Below are 23,329 nucleotides of genomic sequence, written 5' to 3'. Positions count from 1 at the left end.
ACACTTAAAAACAAAAACAAAAAACAACCCTGGAAGCTTGAACTGCAAGGGACTGAGATATTATGATAGGAGGCTTTCAGAGAAACCTGAATAATCATAACATAACCATCACTTCATAATTGTGTTACGATAAATATATATGACTCCAAGCAGGTAGCTTGCACTCTCCTGGTGGCTTGGAAGAAGCAAACTGCCAGAGCAGTTTCTCTGAAAGCAGATTTTCAGAGGTCCCAGTAGGAAACAGGCTGATAAAACTCTCAACTGCAAACACGGGCTACTTTTCATGGGAAAAGAGGGCAGAATCAAGACTCAGAGAGTGCGGCCTGAGCCACAGAGGATTATTCCCAAGCTTGAAACTGAATCAAGGAACTCCTACCATCTACCGGGTTGGATTTCTCAGCAGTACTGGACTAGGGACGCCTTTTAGTCTTCTGTTTCTCCTATTTTGAACCCAAATGTCTATGACGATTATCCTATGCCCAGTCCACAAGCAAGTGTTGGGAGGGCTGGGGGCACACAGTTTGTCTCTGTAGGTTCACAGCTGCACAGATGGAGAACTGTGCCCTCGTAGCTGTGCCTAATAGACAGCCCGCCAAGACCTTTGTCTACACCTGACCCCGATTTAACTTGAGACGATGCTCTAATAGGATGAGATGGGAACCCTGGGCTGGAGTAAACACATTCTGTAGCAGGAGGGACGGTGAGGATCAGAGTGGACAGGCCTTTGAGTGGCCCCTCAGTGCCTCTGGCCTCCTGGTGCTCATGCCTCTGTGTGGTCCGCTCGCCATGAGCCTTGTCAGGACCTGTGCCTTGCTGTTAACCAACAGAACTTGACAGAGGTGAAAGGATGCCGTGTTCACACTTCTGTGTTACGTTATTTGGCAAAGGTCATGGGATGTCACCTGTCCAATGGTTATGTTACATGATTTAGCAACCATGATGGGGCATTACTTCATGATTGAAAGTGAAAGTCACTCAGTTGTGTCTGACTCTTTGCAACCCCATGGTCTATATAGTCCATGGAATTCTCCAGGCCAGAATACTGGAGTGGGTAGCCTTTCCCTTCTCTAAGGGATCTTCCCAAACCTGGGATTGAACCCAGGTCTCCCATATTGCAGGCAGATTCTTTATCAGCTGCGCTACAAGGGAAGCCCAAGAATACTGGAGTGTGTAGCCTATCCCTTCTTCAGCGGATCTTCCTGACCCAGGAATCAAATCGGAGTCTCCTGCATTGCAGGTGGATTCTTTACCAGCTGAGCTATCAGCGTCATGTTTATGTAATGCCAACTACAGAAACCCTAAGCAGGTAGCTTTCACTCTCCTGCTGGCTATGATGAAGCAAACTGCCACAAGCTCTATAGAAGCAAGGAGGTGAGTTCTGCCAATAACCTAAATGAGCCCAGATGTGGGTTCTTTCCCAGTCAAGCTTCTGGATAACCATGAAACCCGGTTGATCTCCTAATGTAGTTCTGTGAGAGATTGAGCACAGAACACTGATTCCACATTCACAGAAATTGTGAGATAATAAATGTATGTTCTTGTGAGCCATGGCGTGTGTGGTAACTTATTATTCAGCAACAGAAAACTAATACAAAGATTCTCAACAGGCAATGCATTGTGCGAGTGCAGCAAACTCAGACTCATGCCATCCTGGGTTTAGCCTTTGCATCGCAATTTTCACCTTATAGGTAACAATGTGAAAGTGAAAGGCACTCAGTTGTGTCTAGCTCTTTGACCCCATGGACTCCATGGAATCTGCTAGGCCAGAATACTGGAGTAGGTAGCCTTACCCTTCTCCAGAGGATCTTCCCAACTCAGGAATTGAACCCAGGTCTCCTGCATTGCAGGTGAATCCTTTACCAGCTGAGCCACAAGGGAAGCCCAAGAATACTGGAGTGGGTAGCCTATCCCATTTCTAGAAGATCTTCCTGACTCAGGAATTGAACCGGGGTCTCCTGTATTGCAAGCAGATTCTTTGCCAACTGAGCTATCAGGGAAGCCCTATAGGTAACAATAGTAGCATCCAATCAGGTGGATGGTGATGTGTGGCTTGGAAATGATCAAAGAATTGATCAGCTTCTCTAGTCCTAGCTTAGCATCAACAATATAATGCTCATATTTAAAATTACATGACAAAATGATAAAGACTGTAGGATTTGACAGTACCCCCAAGAAACCTATAGCTGCCATCTTTGTGCCCCAATTTCTGTGATAAGCTAAATCAAAGATAAAATTAAATCTTTCAAGCTCTGAGTATGTGTGTGAGTCACAGGGAGTCACATGCTTTTTCCTTTGGATTTAGAAGGACTATTTTCAGTTAGGTCACCCCTGCCAGGAGAGAAGAGTTGGGGCAAATAAGGCATCTCTGAAAACAGCGTCTCTGAATATAGAGTTTCCCAGCTATCAAAGCACAGCCATTCTCCCTGGGCAAGTTCAGCTGTCAGGAGTTCAGAGCTGGCCACTCCCTGGGGAAGCCACACAAATCTGGAGGCATGCCTGTGATCTGAGTGCTCACTGTTTGACTTCCAATGTGATCGGCTTGCGGGGCAGGGAGGCCACTGTGGACAGAGGGGGGCAGGAGCCTTTGAAGACTTACTCGCTTGCTCCTTGGTGCTTGATTCTGTCACCGTGTGGGATCTGTCCATCTCCTCCTTGGAGTGACAGCTGGGGACAGAGTTACTGCAGGAATGCTGGGAGAGGGATTTTCTCAGAAATAGACCTAACTATCAAGTGGTCATAAATTACTTTCCAGTACAGATGATGACTAACAATTGCTTTAAAATGGTACATCCTATTTATGTTTATCTTCAGGGTGACTACAGATACCAAACTCTTGAGAGGGAGCATCTGAGAGCATTTGTTCATGAGGCCTTAGTGGTCCAGTTTTCACTGGAAGCCTAGAATCTTCTGTGTTATGGGATCATGGAACACGGATGTCCAGTTGTTCTCTATTTGTTCCCTGAGCTGCTGTTGTGAGATCCAGTCATTTGTGATACAGAAACGTCACACAGATGCTTGGTGTTGGCCAGAGAGCCCAGAGGAGGTGTTTGTTTAATGTCCAGCTCTCCTCAGAATAAAAGAAGGGGTGAGTACCTGCAGGGCTCACTCTCCTGGGATAATTCCTTCTGCCCTGAAAATATCAGTTTTTGCTTTTTTGGAGTAATACCTAGGCCATAGGCATTGAAGGCTTCTCCAACTGTGAAAGGAAATGTCAAGGTAGCTTAGGCGAAGTACCGCTCTAACGGAGGAAAGATGGTGATGATAAGCAGAGGGGGTCAATTTTTACTTTTTTTTGACTTTCAAAGGTGGCTGTGTGGGTGGTGGGGGAGTGGAGGTGGGGTGGGGAGTGGTGGGTGTGGGGCATGCCCAATACTAATCTCACTTACACAACAGAAAATGCTTTTCAGAAGTTTCCAGATTTGGTTGGATCATAGAAATGAAGATGGGCAATAAACCTGACTTTGGTTTTGGCCCTACCCACTCCTCTGGGACTGAGCTCACTTGCCCCAATCGCCTGAATTTAGGTAAGGGAGAGAATGGGGCAGGTGTAACGTTTTCTTTCCATAGTCTCTGGTGCTGGGAAGGTTGAGAAGGCACAGTGAAAATGGAAGGAGGTTCCTGAAAATAATGGGCACCAAGACAGCTGTGAGACGCCAAGTCTGTTGTTCTCACTGGTTTTAAAAGTGCAGAAATACTAAAACTTTAGCGAAGGCTAATCACCTGTTATGCCAGTGAAAGCTTGGGTTCTAATCAACCTAATAGACAGTGCTGTGGGTGTTTTTTTTTTTTTAATTGGATTTGTAATTTTTTGTGACTTGTTTTCCTTTTTAAATTTATTTATGTATTTCCTTATTACTTGGCTGTGTTGAGTCATGGGTGTAGCATGCAGGATCTTTGCTGCGTCATGCAGAATCTTTTTTTGCAGTGAACAGATGAGTTGTGGCACGTGGCATCCAGCACATGTGGGCTTTGGTAGCTGTGGGACACGGGAGCTTAGTTGCTCCCCAACACATGGGAGCTTAATTCCTTGACCAGGGATTGAATCCGCACCCCCGTACTGCAAGGCAGATTCTTAACTGCTGGACCTCCAGGAAAGCCCCCACTGTAGGTGTTTTTAAGATGTTTTTGATGAGAAGTTTTAGCATATAGGCAATCTGCCATCAAAGTTTCATTTATAATTAACTTTTTCTTTTAAAAAAATTTAATGATCCCTACAAGACACACATTCCTTCTTCTGTAAGAGGTTTGTGCTTTTCTTAAATATCTTTTGATAAGCACAGAGTCAGAAGGACTTCCTGAATCTTAACTATTCATATTCATTTAATTAACATGCCCTGAAAATCTGCAGGATTGCATATCAAATCAATATTGCCGGCACAGTATAAAATTGAATCTGACCTTTATATGAATCAATTTATTTTGCAATAGAACAATTTCTTGATCTGAGACCTGTGTCCTTCATGGACAGGGATTTGACCAATGGTCTGACTGTGGCTCACAAAGCCTCCAACATCCAGTGTGTGAATGGACCTCCCCACCCCTTCCCTGCCCACTTTTTTCCAGCTCCCCCGGCCCCAGGCTACTTCCCCATGCCTGTTCCCACTCCTAGGGTCTTTGCACATGTTCTTCCTTCCTCCTGTGAATTTCTCCCCCATCCTAGGTCTTCTTCCTGGCTCCCTCATCACCTTCTTGAAGACTCTCCTCTAGGTCTCTGAATGGCTTCCCCCTCAGATACTTTATATTATGATGATACTTTCTTTTCTTCATCATATTTATTGCTACATTGGTGTGCTGTTTGTTTATTTAGATGATCATTGTCTGTCTTTCTGTGAGCATTATAGCTCCTCAGGACAGGGACCTAGCACTTAAGGACATCCCACTCACCCAGAGTGAGGCTCCAGTAAATACCTGTTGAATGAATGAGTGAAATTAATGTAAAATTTTATGCATCCTGGGGGTTTTAAAGATAAAGATCTCAACTGACTCAGAGGTAACAAGAAATTTGGTAACCAAATTATTAATATTTTTGTAATAACAAAAGTGTTAATATTTTAGTAAGAGGTTAAGTGTTGGTGAAACAACATATTTTATAGCCATTATGACAATTATGATATTTGATGTGTCTTTACTGTTTTTCTTTGCATACGTTTACTTTCCTCTGTTAAAATATTTCACCTGTGATGTTCTTGAACTATTTGGGAGCATATGACTACTTAATACTTAAATGCATAGTTTGATTAATGTTACTAATTTAATAATAGGTACTGCTATTTTTCTAAAATATTACTTAATAGATCCATAATTTTATCACATTGTTAAACTAAGTACAAATAGTAGAAAGTATTCTCCATACACCAAAGCTCCTTGGACAGTTGGGATCTGGCCACTGAAGTGTTGCAAGGGAAATACTAGCACCCTCATTTTATAGACAAGGAAACTCCTGTCTAAAGCAGCAGGCTGGTGATGTATCTAATGCCACCCATTGCAGTTGGCTGATCTTGGACTTACACACCATGTGCTCACTCCTTGGATCTCCTCTTCCTATTTTTAAATGCTTTTTAAATAAATTTATATTAAAAAAATAAAAAGTAAAAAAAATAAAAGTATCCCCCCAAAATAAAATAAAATGGCCATTCTTTTTATTTTTTTATTGGAGTATAGTTGATTTACAATGTTGTGATATAAAGGCTTTTTAACATTATTCTCTCTGTGTGTATTAGCACTTTAAAATGATTTCTAGGCTATTAAAAAGGGTGATTATTAAGTTCAAGCTTCAGTCCACCTAAAAGAGTGGTTCTTTTTTTTTTTTTTGGAACCTTTTGGAGACTTTATTATAGTGATTAGTGTTGATCCTTAACAAGAGAACTTACCAACTAAAATGGTTTGTCTGGCCATAGAGTAAAAGAGTGGTTCTTAAAGTGTGTCCTCCACCCATCAGTGGCATCAGCAGCATCTGAGAGCTTGCTAGACAGGCAAACCACGGGGGCCACCCAGAACGAGTGAATCAGAATCTCTAGGGTGGGGCCAGGAATCTTGGATTTAATAAAATCCTCAGGAGATTCAGCTGAAAGTCCAAGTTTGAGAACCACTAGGCAAGAACAAACATGACCATTCAACCGGCCCTTTATATGAAAGTGTTAGTTGCTCAGTCATGTCTGACTCTTAGCGACCATGTGGACTGTAGCCCACCAGGCTCCTCTGCCCAAGGAATTCTCCAGGCAAGAATAATGGAGTAGGTTGCCATTTCCTTCTCCAGGGGCTCTTCCTGACCTACAGATTGAACCCTGGTCTCCTGAAGTGCAGGCAGATTCTTTATCATCTGAGCCAGCAGCAAGGCAGATTCCTAACCACTAGACCATGAAGGCCCTTTATATAAAAGTGTCTAATTCAGCAGGAATTTTGGTAATACTGCTTATGACATTCTTGCAGACAAAGTGATGTCAGATAAAAAAGGAGTTTCTCAAAGTTATTTTCCAAAAGTTTTATCTTTTACAGGGTGCTCCCCACCCAACCCTCACCTTGCTGACATGCCTTTGGCTTGGGTACCTGAAGTTTAACTTTTGACACAATTCTAAGATAACCTTTGGCTCTTGGTTTCTGAGATTTTGGAAATGTTGGCCAGTGTAAACTTGCACTGCTACATTATGTGGACAAATTCCTTTGCAATGATCTAAATCAAGGTTCTCAAAGCATGTTCCCACACCAGCAGCATCAGTGTCACCTGGAATGTTTTCAGAATTGCAAATTCTCAGGCTCCATCCCAGCCCTGCTCAATCAGAAACTCTGGGGATAGGCCTGGCAATCTGTGTTTATCAAGCCCTCCAGGTGATTCTGTTGGACTGCAGCTTGAGAAACACTGACCTGAAAGAATCTACGTAGAAGAGTATGTCCCAGTGATTTTGACATGTGATTTAAATAAGGTTTGGACCAAAGCAGCTGACACGACCAATCAGAGAAGACAGTGTTGGTTGCCATGGTGAACTTACATTCAAAACCAGCCAGCCTGAAGTTTACAGTTCTGAAGAAACAGTACTTTGCCACCACCTAAGGAACTGTATATCTCTTCCACTACTGCTTTTATATCACAATCTCTTTTCTCATTTTCCTTTGTCTGTTTTAAAGGACAATTTGACTCCAAATTAGAACTGTCTATGCTACTTAAAAAAAAAAAAAAAAAAAAACGCTTTGCCAAAATGGGCTTTAAACATGTACAGCTCTACCTATTCATTACTTTCTATCAATTCATTCATGGCTTCTTATTCCAAAGAATGTTCTGTCTTCTGCAATATATTCTGCATAGTTTATATCTGGCCCTTCTCAGGTCATTTGCAAGATTTCCCCAGAGGAGTCTTGTCTAAAGAGTTAGTTCATCCAAACTTTGTGGCGTGCTCTGGCCCCTTGAACCTATGATTTTCCTAATTTGAGGAGCTGGTACAGTCAGCGGATTCACTATGATATAAAAGTGCTGACAGCACCGGCTGCATTCACAGGGTCTGGGGAAGGAGAAGCTCCATCTAAAGGGCTTTGGTGAGAGTATGAAGGCTGGATTTCTTGGCTGTCTTTCAGTTAGGAAGCATTTAATTAACTGGTCTTTCTGGGGAAAATTCAACCTAGACTTCCAGATGTTCAAGCTGGTTTTAGAAAAGGCAGAGGAACCAGAGATCAAATTGCCAACATCTGCTGGATCATCAAAAAGGCAAGAGAGTTCCAGAAAAACATCTACTTCTGCTTTATTGACTATGCCAAAGCCTTTGACTGTGTGGATCACAACAAACTGTGGAAAATTCTTCAAGAGTTGGGAATACCAGACCATCTGACTTGCTTCTTGAAAAGCCTGTAGGCAGGTCAGGAAGCAACAGTTAGAAGTGGACATGGAACAACAGACTGGTTCCAAATAGGAAAAGGAGTACATCAAGGCTGTATATTGTCACCCTGCTTATTTAACTTATATGCAGAGAACATCATGAGAAACACTGGGCTGGATGAAGCACAAACTGGAATCAAGATTGCTGGGAGAAATATCAACCTCAGATATGCAGATGACACCACCTTATGGCAGAAAGTGAAGAAGAACTAAAGAGCCTCTTGATGAAAGTGAAAGAGGAGAGTGAAAAAGTTGGCTTAAAGCTCAACATTCAGAAAACAAAGATCATGGCATCTGGTCCCATCACTTCATGGCAAATAGATGGGGAAAAAGTGGAAACAGTGGCTGACTTTATTTTTCTGGGCTCCAAAATCACTGCAGATGGTGATTGCAGCCATGAAATTAAAAGACGCTAGCTCCTTGGAAGGAAAGTTATGACCAACCTAGACAGCATATTAAAAAGCAGAGACATTACTTTGTCAACCAAGGTCCATCTAGTCAAGGCTATGGTTTTTCCAGTGGTCATGTATGCATGTGAGAGTTGGACTATAAAGAAAGTTGAGTACCAAAGAATTGATGCTTTTCAACTGTGATGTTGGAGAAGACGCTTGAGAGTCCCTTGGACTGCAAGGAGATCCAACCAGTCCATCCTGAAGGAGATCAGTCCTGGGTGTTCAGTGGAATGACTGGTGTTGAAGTTGAAACTCCAATACTTTGGCCACCTGATGTGAAAAGGTGATTCATTGAAAAGACCCTGATGCTGGGAAAGATTGAGGGCAGGAGGTGAAGGGGACGACAGAGGATGAGATGGTTGGATGGCATCACCGACTTGATGGACATGAGTTTGAGCAAGTTCTGGGAGTTGGTGATGGACAGGGAGGCCTGGCATGCTGTGGTTCATGGGGTTGCAAAGAGTTGGACATGACTGAGCAACTGAACTGAACTGAACTGAGTCTTGTCATTCCTTGTCTGTATTTATTTATTTTTTCACAGACATTACTGTGCCTGAAATGTGCAGAAATCCAGGACTGGATTCATACTTGAGAGGTATTTTCCAGTCATTTCTCTATTAGCATTTAAATGTCTATAACAAACATTCCCCCATACAGACTGAATTCTCACACATTTGGCATCAAAGTTGGGAAGCCCATTACGTGAGTAAGAGAAACATGGGGCTCAGTTAGGTAACTTTGCTCCAAATCTCAGTGGGGCTGATAGATTTTGTCCAAGAAGAAAGGTAGCCAGCTCACTCAGGAGGTGGAAGAAATGAGCTAGAAGATTCTCTTATGTCCTACAGCCACCACACATGATGGATTATCACTGAGATGGGAGCTTCCTACTTTACCACCAGCCAGGACGTCCTAGGACTAGCACAACTGAAAAACCATGGTGCAATAGATGTTACTCTAACCTCATCCCATAATAAGCACGTTCCACACTCCCTGACAAGAGAGCACATCCTGGCCTTTAGCTAGGACAATACACTAAAACAGCTCCCTTCCAGAATACTCCTCATCAAATGGCAATTTCTTAAAGTTAAGAAAATAGCCCTTGTTTCATTTGGACATTCTCCTTTGCCATGATGATCAATAGCAGATAACTTTTTGGGGCATACTGCGTCTTCCTTTCCTGGGTTTTATAAAAACTCGGAATATTGCAAAAAATAATGAAACGATAAAGCAAATTCTTTCCAATCTTGATTTCTTTTTAGATAAGTTCCAGCCTATTATTTAGTCATTAGTGAGGCATTTATCTTTTATTCCAGAGAAAATCATCTTCAATAGAAGGATCAGTTCAGTTCAGTTGCTCAGTCATGTCTGACCCTTTGCGACCCCATGGACTGCAGCACTCCAGGCCTCCCTGTCCATGATACTGCCTAATATTAACAAGTAGAGTGGGTTAACTGGTCAGCTTCTATTAAATGTCGATCAATACTGTTTAAGATGAGAGGTTCCTTTTTGTCCCTAAAGATTTATCTTCTTGAATATCCACCTCTTTTTTACATTTCAGCTGGCCTGGAAAGTTTCAAAATCTTATCAGAACATAAAATTTACAAGATGCAAGATTAAAACACCCTGTATCAATCTTTGGGCAGGACAGACCCACATGTTCAGTACTAGAATAAATTGACTAATAAGACCATGAATAAATGACAGAATCACTATTCCAAGTTACTCAGTGCAAGTGATCTCTTACAAGCATTTCTTGTAATGTATCAGCTAGGTTCCTTCTTTACACCCTTTAAAAATGCATCCACTGTTGTTTTACATATCATTTAAGCCCAGTGTATTTAATATGCACGTTAATACAGAATAAGGTATTTACATAGCTCAGATGCCTACTGATATAAGAAGTGAGGACAGAATTTGACCTATTGGATAACATGACGATAAACTTCAATGATGTTTAATTCCCACAGGAAGCCTTTGGGCAATGTGATGGCCCAGGGAATTCTTGTCATCCTGATGTACAGAAGTAAACTGCAAAGGCTGAGTTTTTGGTAGTCTCTTGACCTATCTGAAATGTTTTGAGTCTGATTTCCACTTTAATGCAATGATCCTGATGAACAGTCCTTTTAAAAATCTAGCTATTTGTTTAAGGTAAGTTATATCTTATTTTAGGAATCACATAATTCATTTTTATTTGAAATCTCTCTGTCTTAGACTATGAAGACTAAATATGTATAATTTATAGGTATGTATACACTTATAAATATATTTTATTATATACAAAATATATATGCATATGCATGTATGTGTGTATACATACATAAAAATCATTTAGTATAGTTAAAACCTGTTCTTACTAAATTTTGTATAAAAATTTAGACATTCTGAGGGCAAATGCATAACAACACAAGCCTGCCTAATATAATATCTACTCAGAGGTTACTGACACAAACACCATTTAAAGTAGAAATAAAAATTTCCTATTTTGTGATTGCACTGTATGAATATGAGTAAAAAAGACTCACATCTGAAAGCTGAGGTTGCTTTTCATGTGCTGCAATTTACAGTAAGTGGTGAACATTATAATCACTGAAGAATAACTGTGGATAATATATGAATGTTTAAAACAAATACATGATTTAGGCATTTGAGAGCTCACCCTGCATCAAATGAGGTCACACTTTTCAAGCCAACTTAAAGAGCAAGTCCTGGCCATACCTTCATGGGCGCCAGCTGGATGGGCGTGATGCAGGAAGGGTCCACCATGGGCTTCGGCCTGTTGGCGGTGTCTGCTAGCAGGCTGTGCCACTGCTGTGGGAGGCCGGTAAATTTCTGTTCCTGTGGATCAAACCCAGTGTGAACCCTGTGTTCAAAGTTGGATGGGCCCGATATTTCAATCTTTTTCTTTTTTTTCCCAAACATGATGCAAAACCTGAGAAATGAAACAGAAAAGAGAACAGTTTATTATCTTGCCAGCCAAAAGACCACAGGAAAATCAGTAATTCACTCATCGTTCTGTCTTTTCAGCTTTTCCACTATTAGCTGCAGACAATGCAAGTTGTACTTTTAGAGTCTATAGATGAGGCTGCTGCTGCTGCTGCTAAGCTGCTTCAGTCATGTCCGACTCTGTGCGACCCCATAGTCGGCAGCCCACCAGGCTCCCCCGTCCCTGGGATTCTCCAGGCAAGAACACTGGAGTGGGTTGCCAATGCATGAAAGTGAAAAGTGAAAGTGAAGTCGCTCAGTCGTGTCCAACTCTGCAGCCTTCCAGGCTCCTCCGTCCATGGGATTCTCCAGGCAAGAGTACTGGAGTGGGGTTGCCTTCTCCGGTAGATGAGGCAACTTCATTCAAAAATTTTGCTTTTTCCTTATACTTGCCATGTGGATTAGGGTTTTCCAACTCGCTGAGTTTGGTCATGTGACTCACCTTAACTAATGGACTGTGGAGGAAGAAAAAGTCCTGCAGTTCAGGGTGGATATGTTTTAAGATTTTTTTGATGTGGACGATTTTTACTATCTTTACTGGATTTGTTACAATACTGCTTCTGCGTTATGTTTTGTCTTGTTTTCTTGGCCCTAAGGCATGTGGGATCAAACCTGCACCCCTGCACGGGAAGGCAAAGTCTTAGCCACCGGACCACCAGGGACGTCCCCAGGGTGGAGGTTTTTGAAGGTATTGTGTTTCCACTTCCCTCTTACACTTCTGCCACTTGGCATGCACATCTCTCTAGTGGATGATGTTCCCTCAGCCAAGATTCTGGAAGGAGAGATACATGAAGCAGACACAAATCTGACCTCCAGGCTGGAGTCACACCAACAGCTGACTTGTGAGTATGAAATAAATGTTTGTCATGGAGTCATTAAGACCTTGTATTTGTTTGTTATGTGGTGTTACCAAAGCAAAAGCTGACTAGCACACAGGGAGAAGCATCTCAAAGTCTGATGTGCACTTAAAATCTAAAACATGTGTACGGAAAAATATGTGTAAACATGAAGAATGGGGTTAATAATTATATTTGCCACATAAAATTTTATTAGGATTAACCAAGTAAATACTTGTAAAACAAATGTCTGAAAAGCACCTGGCACAAAGTGAGTGCTAAGTGCTACAAGTATGGAACATACCTCTGGACGAATATACCAGAGATTGACTGGTATTGCCTGCAGAGAAGGGAGCCAGGAGGAAGCAGGGAACAATATCTACTTTATACTGTATATTTATAATTTTATACAGTGTATTTTACTTGTTTGAAACAATGCAGTTTACCTATTTAAAAGGTCCTATGGCTTCCCTGGCGGCTCAGTGACAACCTGCCTGCCAATACAGGAGACACGGGTTCAATCCCTCGGTTGGGAAGATCCCTGAAGAAGGAAAGGGCAACCCACTCCAGTATTCTTGCCTGGGAAATCCCATGGACTGCAGAGCCTGGTGGGCTACAGGCTATGGCTTTCCAAAAGAGTTGGACACGACTTTGCCACTAAGCAACGACAAATGACAAAGATACATGTAGAAAATATGTAAAATAATCACTTTATGCTTTACATTTATTGAAAACACATAAGGTACCCTGGGCTTGAATGCTACTTAGTATTCATTGTGATCGCAGGTGACTGTTTTTCCCTCTCTGAATTTATTGAACAGGACAAGCACAATCATTTGGGGAATCCCAGCGACCCTGTTGCACCTATTAAAAACATGGTGCATTGGCTTCAATGTTACTTTGTGGGGGAAACATTATCCCAGCCCTCAGACTTGAGTAGGTGGGATACACATACACTGCTACAGTCATGTACATATTTTTCTCCACGCTTATTCAATTGCTGTCAGTTGAACAATGGCATGCCTATTATCTGTCTTCCCTTCTAGAATATAAGATTCATAAGAGCAGGGATGCCGTCCACTTGCTCTTTACTCTTGGCCAATGTCTGGCACATGGTCAGTTCAGTTCAGTTCAGTCACTCAGTCGTGTCCGATTCTTTGCGACCCCTTGAATTGCAGCATGCCAGGCTTCCCTGTCCATCACCAATTCCCGGAGTTCACTGAAACTCACATCCATCGAGTTGGTGATGCCATCCACCCATCTCATCCTCTGCTGTCCCCTTCTCCTCCTGCCCCCAATCCCTCCCAGCATCAGAATCTTTTCCAATGAGTCAACTCTTCGCATGAGGTGGCCAAAGTACTGGAGTTTCAGTTTTAGCGTTATTCCTTCCAAAGAACACCCCGGACTGATCTCCTCTAGAATGGACTGGTTGGATCTCCTTGCAGTCCAAGGGACTCTCAAGAGTCTCCTACCAACACCACAGTTCAAAAGCATCAATTCTTTGGTGCTCAGGTTTCTTCACAGTCCAACTCTCACATCCATACGTGACCACTGGAAAAACCATAGCCTTGACCAGATGGACCTTTGTTGGCAAAGTTATATCTCTGCTTTTTAATATGCTATCTAGGTTGGTCATAACTTTCCTTTCAAGGAGTAAGTGTCTTTTAATTTCATGGCTGCAATCACCATCTGCAGTGATTTTGGAGCCCCCAAAAATAAAGTCTGACACTGTTTCCACTGTTTCCCCATCTATTTCCCATGAAGTGATGGGACCAGATGCCATGATCTTAGTTTTCTGAATGTTGAGCTTTAAGCCAACTTTTTCACTCTCCTCTTTCACTTTCATCAAGAGACTTTTCAGTTCTTCCTCACTTTCTGCCATAAGGGTGGTATCATCTGCATATCTGAGGTTATTGATATTTCTCCACATGGTAGGGGTCAAGAAATATTTGCTGAGAGACTAACATCACCCAGAACAGAACATTTAGTGAAGAACACCTAGGATCAGAGCTCCACAGATGTTAACATCATCTTTTTCACTCTCCCTCCCTCCCTTCCCTTCATCCTCCTTTTGAACTTCTGTTGTTGTTGTTTTTTCTTTTAACTGTTTATCCCTGCTCAGCCAGCAGGGGTTTCCGACTTCCTTCTAGTTTTCTAATGCTTCCATTCCTTCACTACCTGGTGAGAACCTGCTTTCTGGTTGGCTGTCTTTTTGCTGTTACTTCACATGTTGGAAGGGACAAAGAAGCTTGCATTGATCTCTTCTAATAAGGGCACTAATACCATTTGTGAAGTTCCAACTTCAAGGAACAATCACCTCCCAAAGGCCCCGCTTCCTACTGCCACCACACTGGGGCTTTGGGGATGGCTCAGCAGTAAATAATTCACCTGCAAATGCAGGAGATGCACGTTCGACCCCTGAGTTGGGAAGATCCCCTGGAGAAGGAAATGGCGACCCACTCCAGTATTCTTGCCTGCAAAATCCCATGGACAGAGGAGCCTGGCTACAGTCCATGGAGTCGCAAAAGACTCAACTCATTAAGTCACAACTTAATGACTAAACAACGTTTGGATTAGAATGTCAACCCATGGATTTTGGAGAGACACATTCAGACCACAGCACAGCATATAGTCTCTTGACAGGGATCAGAGTCTTCATAGCATTAACTCCCCTGACTTTATCAAAACCCATTTTCACATCCATCCTGGTTGTTACTTCAGACTCATTTAGCAAACTCACATAAGGTGACAATGAAAAACTAACGAAAGATAGGAAGGGCTCAGAAATACCTTGGCACGTTGTCTCTCTTGGAAACATAATGACATTTTAAAAAACTCTTTATGTACCTTACTATAATTAGGTTAATAAGTATAGGTCAATTGATTTCAAACATTTGAGAACATCTCAGACAGAGCATAAAGAAGTAAAGGATGCAGTGGCAGTAGACTGTTACGGGAATGGCCTCGATGTCTCATGCCTGCCAGTGTCCAGCCCTTGGGCGGGTCTCTCCAGCACTGACTCTGGACCAGAATATGTAATCCACAAAAGGACAACAGAAATTATGACACAAGACTGGAACATGCTTGCCCCCTGGGGTGTGCCTCCATGCTGCTCTTGGAACCAGCCAGTGTGAGAACGAGGCCAGGCCATCTAGTTAGGGGGTGACAGATCATGTAATCCAGTCACTCATCAGCCCAGGCAATGAGCCCTGGAAACAGCTGTCTCACTGACCTGCAGCTGTCCACTAGTAAGCCCAGTCAAAACAAGCAGGAAAAAACAAACAAACAGCTGAGCTGGACCTACAGTATCAACCTACAGAATCAGAATATAAATAAAATGGCTGTTGCTTTAAGCCATTACATTTTGGAACAGATCGTTGCACAAAAAATGCTAACTGATATGATCCCATCCCCTGCCTCTTCAGATGCCCATCACTTTTCTCTATTTTAGTTGCTTCATAGTCTCAAGCACAGTGCCCAATCTGGGTAATCATATTAGCTGTTATATTGTGTCCACTCATTGGAGTCTTAATTGTGATGCTATCGTCTGGTTTGTCAAGGGCCTAGAAGGTTTTCTGTGGCCAAGAAATTATGCCAAATAAGTAAGTGACTCTATACACCATCTCTCAGTATTATTTTATGAAAATATAAGTACATTTGAAATATAATTTGGTCATGCATTGGTTGAGTCCACTTGACATTTTAATAAACTTCATGATCATTTTTAGAAACCAGGTGACAATTGTTGCAGAAAAATCATTTGAGGATTTGCATATATTCATACTTGAACAAGAACTGAGAATGTTAGATCAAACATTTTTAGAACCAGAATAGAAATGTCTTACTATTTCCTTTCCAACTGTGAATTTCTCACTGGATGCTATGGCATTCAAGTGAGAATATAAAAAAAGAAAATATTAATGAACTAATACTATTCTTGTTGTAAAATAAGACAGAGGAAACCCACAGCTGAATTAATTTGCCTACATTTCATCATGTGATACTATACAACTGTAATTTAAATGGTAGTAAATATAGTTCTAGGTGTCTAGTAAGTTTGAGTTAAAGAAGAAACAACTTAAAAAGAAAATGAAGCTGTAAACTCTAGAGTCATGTTCCTATGACCCTTACACATGACTAAAAGCAGAGAGGGAATCTCCAAAGTCTACAGTGACATTCCATGAGTGATGTCCACTCCCCTGATAGCACTGAGGAATCTCACATTCAGGCCAAAGATAGTATGGAAATCCTCCTCAAATCCAGACCTGCTTGGTAAAGGACTTCTTCTCTAGGATGAGTACCTGCTTAGTCTGGAAAAGTGCTAACTGTTCAGTGTGTCTGAGCTCACTTAAAACTCATGATAATCCTCTGGTGCGGGGTCCTCAATACCACCCCATGGTTTGATGTATTAGGAGGACTCACAGGACTCAGCACAGAGTGATGCTCATGATGATGAATTATTGCAGTGAAAGAACACAATGCAGAATCTGCAAAGGAGAAAGGTGTTATCTGCATATCTGAGGTTATTGATATTTCTCCCGACAATCTTGATTCCAGCTTGTGTTTCTTCCAGTCCAGCGTTTCTCTTGATGTACTCTGCATAGAAGTTAAATAAACAGGGTGACAATATACAGCCTTGATGAACTCCTATTCCTATTTGGAACCAGTCTGTTGTTCCATGTCCAGTTGTAACTGTTGCTTCCTGACCTGCATACAAATTTCTCAAGAGGCAGATCAGGTGGTCTGGTATTCCCATCTCTTTCAGAATTTTCTATAGTTTATTGTGATCCACACAGTCAAAGGCTTTGGCATAGTCAATAAAGCAGAAGTAGATGCTTTTCTGGAACTCTTTTGCTTTTTCCATGATCCAGCAGATGTTGGCAATTTGATTTCTGGTTCCTCTGCCTTTTCTAAAACCAGCTTGAACATCAGGAAGTTCACGGGTCACATATTGCTAAAGCCTGGCTTGGAGAATTTTAAGCATCATTATAATTCCATACCTGGGCATATATCTGGAGAAGACATGATCCAAAAGGATACATGTGCCCCAGTGTTCATTATAGTACTGTTTACAATAGCCAAAACATGGAAGAAACCTAAATGCCCATTGACAGAGGAATGGATAAAGAAGATGTGGTATGTATATATATATACATACATATATATACATACATATATATATATATATATACACACACACACACATACATACATACATACAATGGAATATTACATAACCATTAAAATGAATTAAATAATGCCATCTGGAGCAACATGATGGACCTGTGAAAATGTCAGTTGCTCAGTCGTGCCTGACTCTTTGTGACCCCATGGACTGTAATCTGCCAGGCTTCTCTTTCCGTAGGATTTCCCAGGCAAGAATACTGGAGTGGGTTGCCATTCCCTTCTCCACGGGATTTTCCCAACCCAGGGATTGAACCCAGGTCTCCCACATTACAGGCAGATTCTTTACAGTCTGAGTCACCAGGGGAGACAGTATCATACTGAATGACAGAAATCAGACAGAGAAGGAGAAATATCATATGACATCCCTTATATGTGGAATCTAAAAGGAAATGATACAAATGAACTTACTTATAAAATAGAAAGAGACTCACAGACTTAGAAAATAAACTTGAGGTTTCCAGGGAGGAAGGGAGAGTCAGAGACTTTGGGAAGGACATGTACACACTGTTGTATTTAAAATGGATAACCAACAAGGACCTATTATACAGCACATGGAACTCAGCTCAGTGTTATGTGCCAGCCTGAACGGGATGGGGATTTGGGGGGAGAATAGATACATGTATTTATATGGCTGAGTCCCTTCACTGTTCACCTGAAAGTACCACAGCATTGTTAATCAGCTATGCCCCAATAAAAAACAAAAAGCTTAAAGTTTGGGGAAACAAAAACAGGGCTACCAACCATCATTTTCAAATTATATCTAGGGCAGCCATTCACAAGTGATTCACGAAGCTGCTCTCCTTTGGAGAAATAATGACACATCAGATCACAAGTTAGTTTTCCCAATGGTGACAGGTGTTTAGATTCTCATCTTGCCCAAGAAGTGGCAGTTCCTATAGAAGAAGTATTCAGCAAGGTGTTTGAATCATGAGTTGATTTCTAACCTTGGGCCCTTTCACCTTTGTTTCTATTGTTCTATTAATACATTACTTGCTGAAGTTTTTGAATATTGGCAAAAGCTACCCAGTTTTGTGGTAGCTATATCCACTGAAAGTGACATATAGGCTGGGATTGAAATATCTCTTTTGATTGTTGAATTGAACATTTACAACTTGATGAGCAGGTGGAGATATTTTAAGAAACTACATATGATAGATAAAACTAATGCCTCCTACTTCTAGCCTCTCTAATGTCTCTTAGCTCACAGGTTCTTGGCTTATGAAACAAGCGCTGTATTAGTCAAGAGATCTGAGAAACAGAAACATAGGATTTATATAGATGTATATAAGAGGAAATATTATAGATTGGCTAACGTGGTTATGTTGGCCAAGATGCCCCGTGACACACTGCCAGCTGGACAACCAGGAAGGCTAGCTGTGTAATTCTGTCCATGTCGACAGCCCTGAGAGTCAGGGGCTGGTGGTGTAGGACCCAGTCTGACTATGAAAACACAATAACTAGAGGCACCAATGTCTAAGGGCAGGAGAAGACAGAGGTCTCAGCTCAAGTAGGGAAAGAGTGAATTCACCCTTCCTCGATCTTTTTGTTCCATGGGGCCCTCTGGGAATTCGATGATGCTTACCCACATTGGGGAGGGTCATCTGCATTATTCAGTTCCCCAGTTCAAATGCTAATCTCTTCCAGAAACATTCCCAGAAACAATATATACCAACTATCTGGACATTCCTTGGCCCAGTCAAGTTGACACATAGTGTTAACCATCACAAGCATGTAGGGGAAAACTTATAAGGACATTCTTCCTGTTTATGTAGAAAATGAAGTAACCTTGTAGGTAGATTTAAAACCTCTATTTGATGGCAAGCATGCCCACTGGCCTAGAAAACACACGACTACTGGCCATTAACATTTTTTTATTCTCCTGAATATTTTTGGTTCAAAAAGTCCATTTTAGGACTATGAATTCTATTTTAATTTTCTTGCTCAAAGTGTGATTTGTTTTATATATATATTTATATATGTTAAGTAATTTATATATGTTTTGTAACTTCTGCCATTCTTTATTAATAAGTAGAGTTGGAATAATCAGTAAGAGCAGTGCTATAATGATGTAAAATACCTGTAGTTTCCAAAACATTGGCATGCTCATAAGGTGCTCTGAATTGAGTTAGGACCACAGTATAAAAATTCACAAGGTATTATTTTTCTAGCACTTTCAAAATCATTGAAAAGTATTTGAAACACATGCAACAGTGTGGATAAACCTTGAAGATATTAAGTGAAATAAGCCAGACCCAGAGGGCCAAATATTGTATGATTCCACATGTATGAGGTACCTAAAGGAGTCAAACTGATAGGGACAGAGAGTATAATGGTATTGCCAGGGGCTGGAAAGATGGGAGAATGGGAACTTACTATTTAATGGGCACAGAGTTTGGGTAAAGTTCTGAAGATGGATGGTAGTGATAGTTGCACAATGATGTTCATGTCCTTAGAACTGTACACATAAAATGAGGTATCATCTCACACTAATCAGAATGGCCATCAACATCAAAAAAAAATCTGCAAACAATAAATTCTGTGAGGATGTGGAGAAAAAGGAAACATCTTGCACAGTTGGAAGAAATGTAAATTGATATAACTGAAAAAAACAGAATGGAGATTCCTGGAAAAACTAGGAATAAAGCTACCATATGACCCAGAAATCCCTCTACTGGGCATATGACCTGAGAAAACCATAATTGAAAAAGACATATGTACCCCAGTGTTCATTGAAGCACTATTTACAACAGCTAGGACATGGAAGCAACCTGGATGCCCATTGACAAATGACTGGATAAAGAAGATATGGCACATATATACAACGGAATATTACTCAGCCATAAAAAATAATGTATTTGAATCAGTTCCAATGTGGTAGATTAACCTAGAGCCTGTCATATACAGTGAAGCAAGTCATGAAGAGAAAAACAAATATCATATACTAATGCATATATATGGAATCTAGAAAAATGATATTGATGAACCTGTTTGCAGGGAAGGAATGGAAACTTAGTTATAGAGAATGGGCTTACGGACACAACGGGGGAAAAATAGAGTGGGATGAATGGAGAAGGTGGCATCAACATATACACTACCCTTTGTCAAATAGATAGCTGGTGAAATGTTACTATATAGCACAGGGAGCCCAGCCTGACATTTAATGACCTAGAGGCGTGGGACTTGGGGAGGTAATGGAGGCTCAAGCAGGAGGTGATACCTGTATAATTATGGCTGATTTGTGTTGTTGCACAGCAGAAACCAACACAACATTGTAAAGCAATTTTCCCCCAAATAAAAATCATAAAAAATAAAATAAGGCAGAATGAAAAAAAATGGTGAATTTTATGTTATGTATATTTTATAATAATAATAAGTAATAATGGTATAGACATGCTCCAGGAATTCTGGCCTGCAAGAAGGTAGTTAGCAGAGAGGGGCCACATTGAAGATGGAGTGACATAGCAGTAAGAAGGCAGAGCTGGAGCCGACTTATTAGAGTTGACTTATTAGACAATCTTTTTGTTCTTACCTCTCTCTCACCATCAAGATGGCATTGGTCTAAGCTTTGGCTCTGACAACTGCCTAGACTGTGCTTTCAGGCTCTACAGCAGAACTGAGGAGTCAGTGTAATTACTGGACTATTAAGGTTTTCAGCTGGACAGACAGCTGGATGGTTACAGGACGACCACAGAATTGAATGATGGTGCCTTTGATGTACATCTCAGAAGTGAGTCTTTGCTCATTGACCTCCTCATGAAGAGATTTTTCTCTTTTTAGCCCCAGATCTCATTTGAAGAACTTGGTAAATGCAGTAATGGATATTTAAGCACTTCTGACTACCAACCTGTGTTCAGATAATTTAGGTTTAATGACTGGCCTGTCATTGGTAGAAGAAAGATGGCTGTCTGAGAAACTGCACTGCAGGGGGATGGCACTGACACACCATCGCCCCGTTGAGATTTCATTGCTCAGACACATATTTGGCATACCTTCAGATTCAGGAATGAAAGATTCACCAGACTTTTAGTTAAGTTGCTTTAGGTAAAATAGAACATGTATATAATTTGGGATTCAGAAGAAATATTAATAACTTGGGATGGGTTTATAATATCATCAAAAATAAAGCTGTTTCCTAAGAAAAAATATCATATCATATACAAAAAGGGGTAAATGACATGCTTTCCTTTCCTTGGATTCTTTTAATGCAGAATGTCTCCTGGACATCACCCATGGAGCAGCCCACTGTTCTACCGGGTGCTTCCCATTCCAGAAAAACTGCTTCAAAGCATGTTGTGCCAACAAAGGGACTATTTTTGTATCTGGCCTTTATTTGTATGCACAGATCCTCATAATCCAGATGCCCCCTCATGCTCTGTGTACTCTTCTGACTTGCTCCCTGATCCAACAACACCTGCCTTCTCAACCTCCTTAGAAGCATCTGACTTATAATTTTTATCCTTCGAATTTGAACTTAGTCTCCATCTGTAACTCCTTGCTTTTTCTTTGTCTTTCTCTACTGTGCAAATCGCCTAGGTACCTCTCATTGATCAAGCTGTTTGGATCTCACATATCTGCTGGTTCCTTCTCATCTTAGCTTTCCAATTCTGTCCTGATTGTAGGCTGTGACTGAAGTTGGATTTATCATATCCATTTATCCAACTCCACACTGTATAGACCATCCACATTGCAAGACCACTCTGATCTAACTCAGTTCTCCATCCTGGCTTCAATTCATCCAACTCATTTTATCTATCATCCAATATCCAGGGCTGACAAAAGGCATGCTTTGAGGAAAATATTTAAATCCTAATCATTTTCACAGTGTCCACAGTGATAGATAGTGTTAAAATAGGAGCAAGAAGAAAATTATGCTTTGTAGAATAGCATCAATAGAGCTGTTGTCATGTATTTGCTAAAGTAGTATCTGACTCTTTTGTGACCCCATGGACTATAGCCTGCAAAGTTCCTCTGTCCATGCAATTTCCCAGGCATGAATACTGCAATGGGTTGCCATTTCCTTCTCCAGGAGATCTTCCTGACCCAGGGACAGAATGTGTGTCTCCTGCATTACAGGGAGATTCTTTACCACTGAACCATCTGCTGCCTCTGTGGTAAAGAATCTGACTGCCAATTCAGGTTTCCCTGGTGGCTCAGACAGTAAAGAATTTGCCTGCAATGCAAGAGACCTGGGTTTGATCCCTGGACTGGGAAGATCCCATGGAGGAGGGCATGGCAACCCACTCCAGTATTCTTGTCTGGAGAAACCCCATGGACAGAGGAGCCTGAGTTACAAAGAGTTGGACATGACTGAGTGACTAAGCACAGTACAGCCAATGCAGGAGACATGGGTTCACAGGTTCAATCCCTGGGTCAGGAAGATCCCCTGGAGAAGGAAATGACAACCCACTCTAGTATTCTTGCCTGGAGAATCCCAGGGACAGAAGAGCCTAGTGGGCTGCCGTCTATGGGGTCGCAGAGTCGAACATGACTGACGTGACTTAGCAGCAGCAGTATAAAATCAAAACCAGGAATCAGACATTGGTAAAGTGTGTGTATTTTGTACTACATCATTCACGTGTGTAGATTCATGTAACCACTAGCACAATCAAAACACAAAACTGTTGCATCCGCACAAAGATCTCCCTCCTGTCACACCTACCCTCCTCAGCCCTGGCAACTGCTAATCTTGTTTTTTATTTCCATAAATTTGTAATTTTGATTCTATTAATGGCATCACACAGAGTATGACTATTTGAGATTGGCTTTTCTTTTTTGGGGCATGGAGCATAATGCCCTTGAGATCCACCAAGTTGATTTGTGTTTCAATAGTTTGCTTCTTTTTATTGCGGAGTAATATTCTGTGATATGTTGTACCATTATGATCTGTTTAACCATTTACCTACTGAGTGACAGTTTTATTGTCTCCAATTTTTGACTATTATAAATAAAGCTGGTATGAATATTACTGTACAGGTCTAATGTAGTTATGAGACTTACTAATTTTTTAT

At 41.2% G+C, this 23,329-nt stretch overlaps 1 protein-coding gene across 1 annotated transcript in view; it reads right to left on the bottom strand.

Annotated features, from left to right (window-relative positions):
- Positions 1–23,329, bottom strand: part of PAK5 (p21 (RAC1) activated kinase 5) — a 419,074-nt gene that overhangs the window by 102,371 nt on the left and 293,374 nt on the right. Inside the window, exon 3 of the mRNA XM_070382144.1 lies at positions 11,032–11,245. Coding sequence (XP_070238245.1) covers positions 11,032–11,235 — 204 coding nt within the window. The 5' untranslated portion in view covers positions 11,236–11,245. The remainder of the gene's footprint in view (positions 1–11,031; positions 11,246–23,329) is intronic.

The sequence above is a fragment of the Bos mutus genome, chromosome 13, assembly GCF_027580195.1.
Source record: "Bos mutus isolate GX-2022 chromosome 13, NWIPB_WYAK_1.1, whole genome shotgun sequence".
Lineage (NCBI taxonomy): Eukaryota > Metazoa > Chordata > Mammalia > Artiodactyla > Bovidae > Bos > Bos mutus.
This window is presented reverse-complemented; position numbering and strand designations above follow the sequence as displayed.